Source organism: Linepithema humile, chromosome 6, assembly GCF_040581485.1.
Source record: "Linepithema humile isolate Giens D197 chromosome 6, Lhum_UNIL_v1.0, whole genome shotgun sequence".
Taxonomy (NCBI): domain Eukaryota; kingdom Metazoa; phylum Arthropoda; class Insecta; order Hymenoptera; family Formicidae; genus Linepithema; species Linepithema humile.
Window position 1 is genome coordinate 8856713 of NC_090133.1, and position 14737 is coordinate 8871449.

Sequence of the window (14737 nt, forward strand, 5' to 3'; positions counted from 1 at the left end):
CAAATTTTTAAATTTGCTAACAATCTTTACTTAACTACGTAAAACTCTTCTATTCCGATGTTAACAAAGTTTTTAGAAAATCTTGTCTTTAAATATATACATAAATTCACCACTTACACTTATACTTTATCGCACCCACTCTTTTCGAAGCGCTTCGTACAGAAAAAGGTGCGTAAACGTGTTTAGAAGAAAGATCTCGCGTGCCACATATCTAACTCTGTCGGTAAACAAATTTGCAGGTGACGACAATGTCTCTGAGCGGCAAATCGTACGCTCTGGTGAACACTACGCGCGACGAGGGCTACGACATTCAGTTTCGCTTCAGAACTACTTTGCCAAACGGTCTCCTGGCGATCGGCAAGGGCGTGACCATTTATATTCTTCAGCTGGTCAACGGCAAACTCAACATACACTCGAGCATACTCAACAAATGGGACGGAGTTTTCGTCGGTAGCGGACTCAACGATTCCACGTGGCAAAAGGCTTTTGTGGCGATCAACGCAACTCATCTTGTTCTCTCAGCCAACGAAGAGCAGACTATCTATCCTATCAGTCCCAACGAAGGCTCCAATTCGTCGAATCATACGTCTTTTCCTACGACTTACGTGGGCGGCAGCTACAGCAGCTCTTTAAACTTCCTGAAAAGGTTATCTCGTTTACCCACTTTTACCTTCTTCATTGGCTGCATGGAAGATGTCATTATTAACGGCGAATGGGTATGTTGACCTGCTTTTAATTTCGATTTATTTAATGAATCATATTTCTTTAGAAATACGTTAATTAACCACGTAACTTGTGTAATTGTTAACATAATTTTATTTTCTTCCGAGTGAAAGTTTGTGAAAAATAGTATTTAATTTTGTAGATATTAAAATCTTTATTTATAAATTATCAAATAGAATGTGTTGACAATTTTTAAGAAATTCTCCGAAATGACTTGTCTATAACAATTTTTTATATCTCGAAACGGATTTTAGGTTTATTCTGGCACTACGTCGAAGACCGTATATATGGAGGACGTAGAATCAGGCTGTCCCCGCGAAGCTCAATGCTCACCAAATCCCTGCGAGAACGGCGGTCACTGCACCGACAATTGGCGCGAATTCAAATGCAAGTGCGAGCGTCCTTATCTCGGTCGCACTTGTCAGTACAACATGACCGCTGCCACCTTCGGCTACGAGAACATCACGAACGGCTATGTGACTGTGAAGGTTAGCGACACGGCTAAACGGACTGTCAGTTCAGTCGTTGATATCTCCATGTTCATCCGCACGCGGGAGAGCCACGGTGACATATTTTACCTGGGCACGGATCCGCAGGACGATCTGAAGCCTCAGGACAGGACTTACATAGGAGCGCAGCTGAAGGACGGAAACTTGCGCGTGAGTTTCCAGTTTGGCAACGTCACGGACGGCTACACGGTCGACGGCGCAAAGCTCAACGACGGAAACAGCCATCTCATTCAAGTGACAAGAAACGTTACTCTCCTCGAAGTGAAGATCAACGGCACCGAGCACTTTCGCAAGACGATCAGCGCCACGGGAGACTTGAACGTAACCGTTCTCTACCTGGGCGGACTACCGCAAGTGTCTAGATACATTCGCCAGGCTGTCGATAGCAGGCAGTTGGAGAAGGAACAGGCGCCGCAAATTAACTTCAAAGGCATCATCCAGGATGTGAAGATATCGAACGGCACGACAGTAATGGTCGTGGAGTTTTTTCCGCTGAAGGTGACTGAGAAAATATCTTAATTTTTAATGTTATCTTTATCAAAACATATATCAAGTAAGAATTTATTTGATTTCTATTTAGACTTTTAAAGGGAAATTTTTTTCAAAGTTTTTTACTGTTAAATTTTACAACGCTTGAAACAATTCTATCTGTTGAAAATGTTTCTCGAACATTGATTTTTGTAATTCTTGAATCCTTCTTCTATTTTTTTTAATACTTCGGAATATAACAGTCCTCTTTTATCTTGATCAACTTTTATCTTGATCAACATTTTTTCCATAAGGATTAATTTTATTCATAAAATCTTTCTTTTGAATAAAAATGCAAAAATTGTCAATAATTATTGCTTCAGCCTTTTCATCAACATGCTTCATCAACGTACTTTTATTCAAGACATTTTTATCTTTTGTATTTTTCTAGACGTCGGACATTCCCATGCTCATTCAGTTCGGCAACGTCTCCTTTGACCACGAGAAGATTCTTCAGGGCGTCGTGTCGGATGACGTGTGCGTAAGTAGCCCGTGCAACCACAACGGCACGTGTCACGTAACGTGGAACGACTTCTGGTGTCAATGTCCGCGCGGCTACACCGGCAAGACTTGTCAGGAAATGGAGTTCTGCCAGCTGCAGGACTGCCCGGCAGGCTCGCGCTGCCAGAACCTCGACGACGGTTACGAGTGCATCGCCAACGCGACTTTCGACGGTATTTCCACCGTTTTCACCTACGTGTACGGTCACACCGAGGACGTCATGAGCATCAGCAACTCGACTCTCGACGTTATCGAGATCACGTACAGATCCAACACCGGCGGTACGCTGCTTCACATGGTGTCGCACGTGGGCGATCAACATTTCACTGTGTCCGTCTTCAAGGACAATATCACCGTTTCCTGGCGGCTCGACTTGGAAAACCAGGGCACTGTATCCTTCGGCAAAGCCCAGGCCGACGGCAATTGGACGTCGCTACTCATCAAGCTGAACAACAACTCTCTGGAGTGCGGCTACGTGAATCCGGTCGAAGAGCAGCCTCGCTCGAGCGCCAACTTCAACTACCAACTGTGGCACGATCTCCTGGTAACAGGAATAGTCACTCTCGGTGGACTTTCCAGTGCTTTGTCCGACAAGCACACTTACGTCACTGTCGGGTCGAAACACGATAGGAGAGACGGAATCGAGGGGAACAGCGTGGATTACGGTGAACATAGACTGACAACCGCCATCCCACCGCATAGTATGATATCCGGTGAGTAACATATTGGGACACACGGTTTTTAGATATTCCATAATGCGATGCTACTATTTTAATAGAATATTATGATGTTTGAATCAATACTTTGAACTGTGGTTGGAATTGAAATATGAAGGAAAGTCGAAAAACATTTTAATTGCTTGGAAATCAAAAGTTTTTTTATTGTTTGGCTTTTAGTAGTTTTGCAATACATAAAATTTTCACTCCTGAGACTCTTAAGTCTCAAAAATTTCGTCTTTAAATTTTAACTTTTTTTTTACTTTTTTATGTTCAATCTTCTTCATTGTAAAATCTTTTTTTTTATTTAAGCGCTTTTTGCTTACTAAAGAATTATTATAACTTTTATATCTTTTCTCAGGTGAACCATTCAAAGGCTGTCTAGGCGAGGTGCGCATCGGTAGCATACTGCTACATTACTTTACGAATGAAGAAGTGTATCAAAATGCGAACTTTACGCCGTTGGAGTTTCTGACGTTGCAGAGCAACGACAATGCCACTCACCTCGACAGTATCGGCTGTCTGTTGTGTTTCGATACGGACTGCAAAAACGATGGCTACTGCTTTGATAAAGCAAACAGCTACATATGCGAATGCCCAGCCGGCTATGCCGAAGATGACTGCTCCTTTAACATCGACGAGTGCATCGACAACAAGTGTCGAAACGGAGCGACATGCGTCGACGGTATCGCGAATTACACCTGCATCTGCGACAGCGGCTGGCAGGGATGGCTGTTCGTATTTTCTTACCTTGAAATTATTTCACGTTTTATGAAAGAATAATATTTTTTGTGATGACAATGAGATTGTGATATTTTACTATTATTTTACAAAAAAAATGTTAACACACACTGATGTTACAGCAATAAGTTTAAAATTTATTAGTATTTACGTTAATTAGTATAATCGTTCCATTATCTTTTCAAGAATTTTTGAACTCGACAACCATGATTTTGTTTCAAACTCGATTATTAAAATCGAGAGAGAAACATTTTTAAAAAGTGTTACATTATAAAATCAGAATTGTTTTGTACAAAAACTTCTAATTGCAAGAATGACAAATTTCAGGAAAAAATTATGCTGTAAATAATCTTACTTTTTAAATATTCGATTTGTCATAAATTAATTACTGACGTGAACCAAATTTTATAGAGCTACAGTAAAGTTTTTTAAATATCCAATCGACTTATTATGTTAAAAAATTTATTTTAGACATTGCAATCATAATGTTGAATATATACCATAAACACGCAAGATTAAAACTACATTCTCTAACGATCACGAAGTGATTGCGACACTTTCTTATCAACTCTTATCATTTGTTGTAGATGTGACAACGATATCAACGAGTGCGTAACGCTGAATCCCTGCAAACACGACGGCGTGTGCGTGAATGTGCCGGGCTCATTTCGCTGCGAGTGCCCGGACCAGTTTACTGGTGATTTGTGCGAAAAATTCCGACTGATCACATGTGAGAACAACCCATGCATGCGCGGCGCGACCTGCCTCGACTCGCCGAACCCGAAGACAGGCGATAACTTCACCTGCAACTGCCGACCCGGTTACGACGATCCAGTTTGTAACTCGCCTTATTGTACTCTACCTGGTCAGAGATGCCAGAACGGAAGATGCGAGTTTTTAGAAACGAATTATGAATATGTAATAAAACTATAATTTCGAAGACTCTAGGATTTAAAATTGCTGAAGTTTAAATCGCTGCTGCTTTTTATTACTATTGCATAATTTTATTTTTTTCTAAATTTGAGAAAGTTTAGTTTAATATGATGAAATATTATACATGTTGTTAAGTTTAAATCTCAAGCTTAGGGAATCGGTTGATTTTGAGATTGTCATTTTAGATTCTGGAGTCTAAATACTTTCTTAAATTTAATTATTAACAAAAGTTTTATATATTATGGAATTATTATCACGTAGCAACCGAGATGCACTTGCGCTCCTGGTTACACCGGTCTGTACTGCGAGACGGACATTGATGAATGCGCGCCGGATCTCAAGGGCGAAGTACCTTGCAAGAACGGCGGCAAGTGTTTCAACGCGGTGAACAACTTCACATGCGACTGCCAGAACACCGGATACACCGGTGGCAATTGCACCGAGGACATAGACGAATGCGAAAATTCGGAGACAAATTGTGGACACGGCAGGTGTCAAAATCTGCCTGGTAGTTACGAGTGCGTTTGCGATTTTGGCTATTGCGGCTACAATTGCACCATGTTGGATCCTTGCCAGGAGGTAAGTCCTCTATAAATTAATAAATAGAAAGGAATTTAGAAGGATTGTGATGTAAAACTGAGTAAAATATTTAGAGAATAGAAGATTTGTAGGAATTAAAAAATTAAAAATTAAAGAATTACATTAAACGAGATTGATTAGAATTGAGCGAATGAAATTGGAAAAATTCTTTGAGTTTAGTAAAATAATGATAATGAAATTAAGACGAACATAATATTGTGAGATATTGTGTTTATTTTTACGATGATCTTGTTTTGTCTTTATTAGAATTATTGTCAGAACGGTGGCACCTGCAGGTGTGCCAAAGGTGGCGGATACGAATGTGAATGCACTTCTGATTACACGGGACTAAATTGTACTGAGGTAAGGTGAAATTCTTTAGATTAGAGATTCCATAAGAAATGACCAATTAGCTCATATACACAATATATCTCTGATAACTTAATAGGAATACTTAAAATGTTTTCAGTATACCATTGTTTTGAATTTATGTCAGAATTAAGCAAAATTTATAACCGGTAAATTTTTGCAGTTGATGTTTATTGCATTTATTACAGTTAATTACGCTCTTGCGCTTTATGTTTCTATTACTCGACAGTTTTACTTTCTCATAAATAAAATTAATTAAAACTAACAATTGATAAATAATTATTTTTATACTAATGAGTTTAATCAATATTTTCTAGCGGGAGCACTTATTTAGTAGCCAAGCCATCGACATAGCAGTGATCGTAGGTCCAATTGTGGGCTGTTTTTTCCTCATCATCATTAGCTTTCTTATAGCGCTCTTCATGATGGCAAGAAAGAAACGCGCTACACGCGGCACGTATAGTCCGAGTGCTCAGGAATTCAGTAATCCGCGAGTGGAAATGGATAATGTGATGAAACCTCCTCCGGAGGAAAGATTGATCTAATCGATTGGTGATTGGTGAGGTGTAATCTATATTAAAAAGAATGCGGATGAGCCTTGATATATGTGGAAACTATTTTATAGAGGCACGCGCAGATTTTTCGTAAATTGTACAATTTTGCTTAGTTGTCTGCAGTTAAATCAAACTGATGCGAGTAAGCGAGACATTTTGATTAAGAAATAAAATTAGACAAAATTACATTTCTCTGAAATTAAATTTATTATCGTTGTATAAATTAGAATCAATATTGTATTTTTTATCACATTTTTTATTCATCTTAATAATTTATTTATCAAGAATTGTGACATCGACATTAATTCTTAATTAATAGTTAATTTTTTAATTTTGATCTAATTTAGATGGATTTGGTTTGTCGTTGCAAAAATGAAATGTTTCCATATATCGAGAGAAATTTGCACAACTTGGAGTCCCGAAACTCGAATCGTCATTGCAAAGTATGTCGACTGAAAAACTGCAGTTTGTTTAATGAAGAGCCAAGTCGACGACAATGAAGCGATTATTCATTTTGCGTCTTCTAGTCCTCGCTGTTTTGCCGTTACGAAAGAATAGATGAATTAGAAGGAGTTTACTTTAAACGAATTAAATTTCCAACTCTTCTAAGAGAGATGTAATCGAAAATTTTTGTAAAATCCTTTTAATTCGTCAATTGCCTGCAAGATTATTGTATAAGAAAAAATTTTAAGATTAGCACTGAATTGAATAATACAACTTTTTTTTGGCAACGGTACATTTCTCGATGGCATGACATTTGCCGATGAATGACAATTAAGATTTGATAACGGACGCTAGGCGTCATGTTTGAACGAAATAAAGTCAACATGTTGTTTCGAGAGTGAATGATGTACACAGTATCTTGGCAAAAGATACGTTACAGAAAGATATTTCCTGAGTAACTGACGTTGTGAAAAAGGGGAAATTTAATATCTTGAATTAAGAATTCGAGGGACCAATGATGATATCTTGAGAATTCGTGAATTTAGGAAGGAATCTTTAGGGAAGATAAATTTTGAAAGCTGAAAGATTGAAGACTTTAAATATCAAAATTTTGAAATCGACAGATTCGGGGGAGAAACAATTCGAGGATTCAATGATATTTGAATAAAAGTTTCATAGAGTAATAACGAAGAGGAGGACGATCTACATCTCTCTGGGACGGATAGCATATATATACATAAATAACACGCGTATAAAGTAGATCATGTAGATTGTAACAAAGTGTACTTAAAGTTCTCAGAAGTGTCCTTAAGACGTCAAGCAATACTCGAAGGAGGCAATTCCGAACAAACAAACCCGTCCATTTTAGTGCCTAATCTTTCTCTCTCTCTTTTTCTCTTATTTCTTTCTCTCTTTCTTTCATACCATTGTTCTCTTTTTCTTGTTTTATTTACTTAAAAAGATATTATTTATAAGGCGCGATGCATGTAATATCGAAGATAGACGGCATTCCAGAAAGGCGTGCGGAAAACAAATACAAGATCTCCGATAATATTGCATAATGTTTTTACACTTTCAAATGATGGGCGAATTAAAGAACACTCATGAGAAATTTTTCTGCAGATTCAAACTCTTAATTCTTAAAATTTCCAGAAGTTTACTATAAAACTGCATTATTTTACCTTTTATTTTTTCATTATATTTTAATTGTAAATTGTTAATTAATGAAATTTTTATCCTTAATATCTATTTTTTTTACTATTTCCAATGTTTTTATTCTCTTGCGTGCTATTCTCTATTTTTCTTTGTCTGTGGTCTTGGATATATTTTATATTTTGAATGTAACTAAATTTTGCTTTTTTCCTTTTAGTTTTAATTAATCTTACAATAACTTTTCTTTATTTCAGTTTCATTAATCTTTTTCTTAATTTTATTCTCCCCAATTTTTTGTTCCTTTTAATACTTATCTTTTTTTTTACTTCTGTTAAATGTTTTACCTTTTTCTGGGTTATTTTACATGTATTCCTTTTTAATAGAATATTTTTGATTCGCCTATCTACGCGGGTATTATATAATATACATGAGTTTTTAAATATTGTCATACCGCGACACATACTCCGATTTGTTGCTAAGAAACGATGATACCGTCGAGCTTTTCCGACGCGGGCAAGAGAAAAGGCAATGCCGAGTGCGCGCGGAAAAGTTCGCGTTATTGTCACGCATGTTAATTTTGTACATAGACTAGCTCATAAGCTTAAAGTTATAATTACTTTATCGTATTTAGAATTTTATATGATTGTTAGGTATTTAACAATAACGAACGTATTAATCGGTACGTAATTATATTTACTACCACGACCAAAGTAGCGGCGAGACGATTTTACAGTGTAAGAGTTTGTTCTGTAAAAATCATCTCGTAAATTTTTAAGCTTCTGATTTTTCATTCAAAACGTTTCTTCAAGACTGAATCTTTGGCATGAAATAAAAAAATCGTAAAGACCAAATGCATTTGACAAGAGTGATTAGATTGTTCTTTGTCTTTCTTAATTTTTTTATTTTAAACGCATGTCAAAAAAGACACAGATATTGCCTTAAAGATATATAATTCAAACAAATTAATATTCACCATTTTTTCTCGTTTCGGATCATTATCATGTAATTGTGTGAATATAATTTACTCCGCAATGAATTTGTTTGTATTTAATTTTGCAGCAAAAGAGTCAAAACTAATTGTACGAAATAAATTTGATCTTTACGAGACATAAGAGTGCGCAGTACAGCGTGTTGTATAAGTAGGCGTAGTAAATTCAAGTGGATAATTAAATGTACAAAATCAATAAAACGCATACATAGTTTAAAAAACAACTAAGTATTTTTTTTTCTTTTCGTTTTTAATTATTTTTTTATTATTTCGATAAAATACAGTGAGTTAAAATGATACATAAAGAATGGCATAAATAGTTAAACTTGAAAGAATTAGATACAGTGCAATGTGAATCTACTTGACAAGGAACATCTCAATTCGGGATTATTACTACTTTATGTTTTACCAAAACTAGAAATTTCTATTTTTTACTTTTTTATTTTTCTCTGTACATATATCCAATATTAATAATGAAATGAGAAAATTATGTTTGCACGCGATACGTTAAGTATTAACGCATGTTTTAGCTGATCCGAAGAATATTTGTTTCATTATGTTACGAGTGTTTAACTATATAAATTAATAAAGCTCAAAATTGAAGGTATCGAGATTGAAAACATCATGATTTCATATGAAATTCAAATTGAACGTCTTCACAATACGACGGCCACAATATTACATATAAATTCCCCTGCGCATCGAGTGCTAGATCCACAATAATAGATCTCGCACGGACATGCGCCAATCAGCCGTTTTACCATAGCGAAAAGTGAATCTGGCCATGTAGTTCCGCCGGCTCAAAAAATGGATCCAGTTAGCGCTACTGTACGGCCTAGAGAAAGCGTCGTACGAAAAACGTGGCCTCTGAAGGTACCTTTTCATGCTGACGCTCGACGCTCAATTTCGGCGTTAGAAGACATCACGTGACTAAAAATAACGAATCATTGCAGCGATTTTTGATCACATGATGTCTTTTGACGCTGAAATTGAGCGTCGAGCGTCAGCATGAAAAGGTACCCTCACAGTTCCTCTCAGGCTTCTCGCTGCTATAGTTTTCTTCCTTTGACCTCTTCTATCAATCGTCATTCGACAAAACAGTATCGCGTTCAGTCACACGCAATAGGTCTCGTGCAATGGACGTAGTCGACCAACCTGAGCTTCCAACTGTTTGGAATTGGGTGCAAGAAAATTACACACTGTCGAATTTTGAAGCAACTTGTCGTAAGTGTGATGGAATTTTTTATTTCGTCGACACAGAAGTTCTTCAGGAGCATATAGAAGACGAACATAAAACCACTTATCAATTTGAAAAGGCGCAGGAAGATAATCGTTGGAAAAATTTTAGACACACTGGCGATTTAAACGATTTACAATGTGTTGTATGTGAGAAACTTGTTTCCGTCAACGATGATACCTCCGATCACCCGCATTCCGCAGAAGAAGGACAAATTGTAACCGACATCAGTTATAACTGGGTGTTCAAATATTTTAAAAAGGATTGTTTGTTTTCTGCGTATTGTATTCTTTGCAAACGCAACGAACAACGCCATCAAATTACAGCGTTTGATAAAATCATATTCTTGCATTTTAAAATGTTGCATCCAGAAATATGGGGGCAAGAACTACCATTTAATGAAAGTTTAGCGACATTAAATGTCGTACATTTAAGAGGATTGGAGCTGTTCTTAAAAGCATGTGACTTACGCGATTGGAAGTTAAGGGACGTGGAATATCGCGAAATAGCTATAAATTGGGTGAGAAGGAAATATGAATTAATGACGAGATTTCGAGCAAAATGTAAAAACTGTCTTCATATTTTTAGTAGCATCGACACATCAAGAATTAATGAACATATATATAGAACAGAACCACATTTTTATTATTGCGAAATAAACGGACGTGAATTTTATCACCAAAATCCATATAGGAAAAATTGGAGGAAAGTTATACGGCAAGAAAAAATTCAATGTGTTATATGTGATTTTACGTGTAACTTGCGTTCTGTGCGTGAACCCTGGCTTGATCATCGTCATATGGGAGATGATAATAACAATATTCATTACTTCGAATGGTTTTGCAAATATGTGACAAGAATCCAAAATGATGATGATGATTTTAAAGGACGTTGCCTTTTATGTGATAATAATTATGACATTGAATTTATGCCTGCAAAACACTTATTCCGTCACATATTAGAACATGAGCATGAAAATTTGATGAGAAAAGATGACCCAGGACCAGGAAATGTCTCACAACCAAAAGATGATCTAGCAATGCAAAGAAAAAGAACAGAAACATCTACACCATACAGCAAACCGTCAACAAGCCGTGAAATAAACTGAAGAAACAGCGGTAAGTTTTATTGATATTAATATTGTTTATTATTAATTTTTTTTTTTTTTTTTTTGAGTGTCAATACTTACATAATAAGATCAATAAAAATCGAATAATTAAATGTTTTAATTACTTTTTTTTATTTTTAATAGATGTATCTATACTTTTGACAATGGAGATGATGATAGTCGAATTGAGACCGAGCCACAAACAACAATAACGTCAGCCTTTATTTTGATCGTTAAATTAATTTGAAATGTATAAAGAAATTATCTTCAACGTCTTTATATATCGCCTGTATATATTTGATGCTTATAAAGTTATAAGCAAATTTATAAATTTATATTTCAAAGACGTACCTTAATTTTATAAATATATGTTTATAAATTAATTAAGAAAGTACTCTTTAATATTACGTTTAAAAGTTTGCTTGTAAATTTATAAAGCAAATTAATTTTTTTAACTGAGCAGTGATGTTCATGTAAAGACGACATTGTAAGATATTTTTATATTTATACTATTTCATTTTCTTTATTTTTGCTTTATTTTATTTCGGTTTGTTATAATTTCTCCAGAAGTCTTTCAAATATATTGTACGAGTAATCAGCAATATCTGTCAATTTAAATTTTAAAGTTGTATGTTTTCTAAAATTTGTGTGTGACTATTAATGTATTCATTATAGTTAAGAAACATGCAGACAAGGCGTTGAAAAACGCATTGTCTGCATATTAATAAAATTGCATTTTAAAACAAATAATTTCTTCATTTTATCCCAAAATATCCCAGACAAAACATTAGTATATTTGATTAATTTTATATATGTATGAAAGCTAAAATATATTTAACATGTAATTATCGATTTTATGTTTATAAGATTATAAATAAGTTTGATGAAATTACAATAATTTCTACGATAAAGTCTTTGAAATATAATATACAGTGATTTACTTTGTAATAAGTATATTCGTACGTTAACTTTTAGCAAAAATGTCCAAAGAATTACAGAAACAAAATAAATTGTTCGTTAAAAGATGAAACATAAGAATGTGCAATACGGCGCACCTTTCTTTAATTTAATATGTAAGGAAGTGTTACAATTTTTCTTTTAAGTGAACAATTAAACGTACAAAATTAATAAAACGAGTAAAGCAAGAATTTCAATAAAATTAAGTTACATAAATATTATGTAACAAAAAGCGAATTAATATTCTAAAATCTATTGAGTATCTTAAACGATTTTCAATGTTTTTAATTAGATTTTCAATTAAGAATTAACACTTTTTAGATATAAGGAAATGTTTAATTTTGACTAACATAGCTTAGAATAATTAAGGAGCACTATTTTTTACATTTGACACACAGCATTTCTTTATAACTCACATACTATCAAATTTTTAAATTTGCTAGCAATCTTTACTTAACTACGCAAAGCTCTTCCATTCCGATGTTAACAAAGTTTTTAGAAAATCTTGTCTTTAAATACATAAATTCACCACTTACATTTATACTTTATCGGATCCACTCTTTTCGAAACGCTTTGTACGGAAAAAAATACGTAAACATGTTTAGAAGAAAGATCTCGCGTGCAACATATCTAACTCTGTCGGTAAACGAATTCGCAGGAATTTGCACGACAATGTCTCTGAGCGACTAATCGTACATTCTGGTGAACACTACGCGCGACGAGGGCTATGGCATTCAGTTTCGCTTCAGGACTACTTTGCCAAACGGTTTCCTGGCGATTGGCAAGGACCATTTATATTCTTCAGCTGATCAACGGCAAACTCAACATACATTCGAGCATACTGAACAAACGGAGTTTTCGTCGGTAGCGGACTCAACGATTCCACGTGGCAAAAGGCTTTTGTAGCGATCAATGCAACTCATCTTATCCTTTCGGTCAACGAAGAGCAGACTATCTATCCTATCAGTCCTAACGAAAGCTCCAATTCGTCGAATTGCACGTCTTTTTCTACGACTTACGTAAACAGCAACTACAGCAGCTCTTTAAACTTTTTGAAAAGGTTATCTCGCTTACCCTCTTTCACCTTCTTCATTGGCTGCATGGAAGATGTCATTATTAACGGCGAATGGGTATGTTGGCCTGCTTTTAATTTCGATTTATTTATTAATGATATTTATTTAGAAATACATTAATTAATCACGTAACTTGTGTACTAAACATAATTTTATTTTTTTCCGAGTAAAAGTTTGTGAAAAATAGTTTTTAATTTTGCAGATATTGAAATTTGTATTTTTAGATTATCAATTAGAATGTGTTGATAATTTGTAAGAAATTTTCCGAAATGCCTTTTCTAGAACAATTTTTTACATCTCCATGCGGATTTTAGGTTTATTCTTGTATTACGTCGAAAACCGTATATATGGAGGACGTAGAATCAGGCTGTCCCCGCGAAGCTCAATGCTCATCAAATCCCTACGAGAACGGCGGTCACTGCACCGACAATTGACGCGAGTTCAAATGCAAGTACGAGCGTCTTATCTCGGTCGCACCTGTCAGTACAACATGACCTCTGCAACGGCACCTTCGACTACGAGAACATCACAAACGGTTATGTGACCCTGATGATTAGCGACACGTTTAAACGGGTTCAATTCAGTCGTTGACATCTCCACATTCATCAGCACGCGAGAGAGCCACGGTGACATATTTTACCTGGGCACTGATCCGCAGGACGATCTGAAGCCTCAGGACAGGACGTACATAGGAGCGCAGCTGAGGGACGGAAACTTGGGCGTGAGTTTCCAGTTTGGCAACATCACTGACGGCTGTACGTCGACGGCGCGAGGCTCAACGACGAAAACAAACACCTCATTCAAGTGACAAGAAACGTTACTCTCCTAGAAGTGAAGATCAACGGCACCGAGCACTTCCGCAAGACGATCAGCGCCACGGGAGACTTGAACGTAATCGTTATCTACCTGGGCGTACTACCGCAAGTGTCTAGATACATTCGCCAGGCCGTCAGTAGCAGGCAATTAGAGAAGGAACAGGCGCCGCAAATTAACTTCAAGGGCATCTAGGATGTGAAGATATCGAACGACACGACAATAATCGTCTTTGAGTTTTTTCCGCCGAAGGTGACTGAAAAAATATCTTAATTTTTAATGTTATCTTTATTATAAAACATATGTCAAGTAAGAATTTATTTGATTTTTCGATTTTTGTAGGGAATTTTTTTCAAAATCTTTTATAGTTAAATTCTACAACGCTTGAAACAATTCTATCTTTTGAAAATGTTTCTCAAACATTGATTCTTGCAATTTTTGAATTATTCTTCTGATTTTTTTTAATATTTCAAAATGTAACAGTTCTTAACTTTTATCTTGATCAACATTTTTTCCTCAAATATTAATTTAATTCATAAAATCTTTCTTTTGAATAAGAATGCAAAAATTGTCAATAATTATTGCTTCAGCCTTTGCATCAGCATGTTTCATCAACGTACTTTAATTCAATACATTTTTGTGTTTTTCATTTTTCTAGACGTCGGACATTCCCATGCTCATTCAGTTCGGCAACGTCACCTTTGACCACGAGAAGATTCTTGAGGGCGTCGTGTAGGATGACGTGTGCGTCAGTAGTCAGTGTAATCACAACGGCATGTGTCACTTATCATGGAACGACTTCTGGTGTCAGT

At 35.7% G+C, this 14737-nt stretch overlaps 1 protein-coding gene across 6 annotated transcripts in view; it reads left to right on the plus strand.

Annotated features, from left to right (window-relative positions):
- crb (crumbs) overlaps positions 1-11832 on the plus strand; it is a 38087-nt gene extending 26255 nt beyond the window's left edge. For 3 of the 6 annotated variants that reach the window (XM_067357562.1, XM_067357566.1, XM_067357567.1), the window contains 9 exons: positions 240-716; positions 978-1730; positions 2152-2974; positions 3339-3711; positions 4306-4636; positions 4913-5230; positions 5498-5593; positions 5917-11092; positions 11227-11832. In XM_067357562.1, coding sequence (XP_067213663.1) covers positions 240-716; positions 978-1730; positions 2152-2974; positions 3339-3711; positions 4306-4636; positions 4913-5230; positions 5498-5593; positions 5917-6144 — 3399 coding nt within the window. In that variant the 3' untranslated portion in view covers positions 6145-11092; positions 11227-11832. The remainder of the gene's footprint in view (positions 1-239; positions 717-977; positions 1731-2151; positions 2975-3338; positions 3712-4305; positions 4637-4912; positions 5231-5497; positions 5594-5916; positions 11093-11226) is intronic. The other 3 variants (XM_067357563.1, XM_067357564.1, XM_067357565.1) reach the window with 3 other exon arrangements.
- The last annotated feature ends 2905 nt before the right edge of the window (positions 11833-14737 follow it).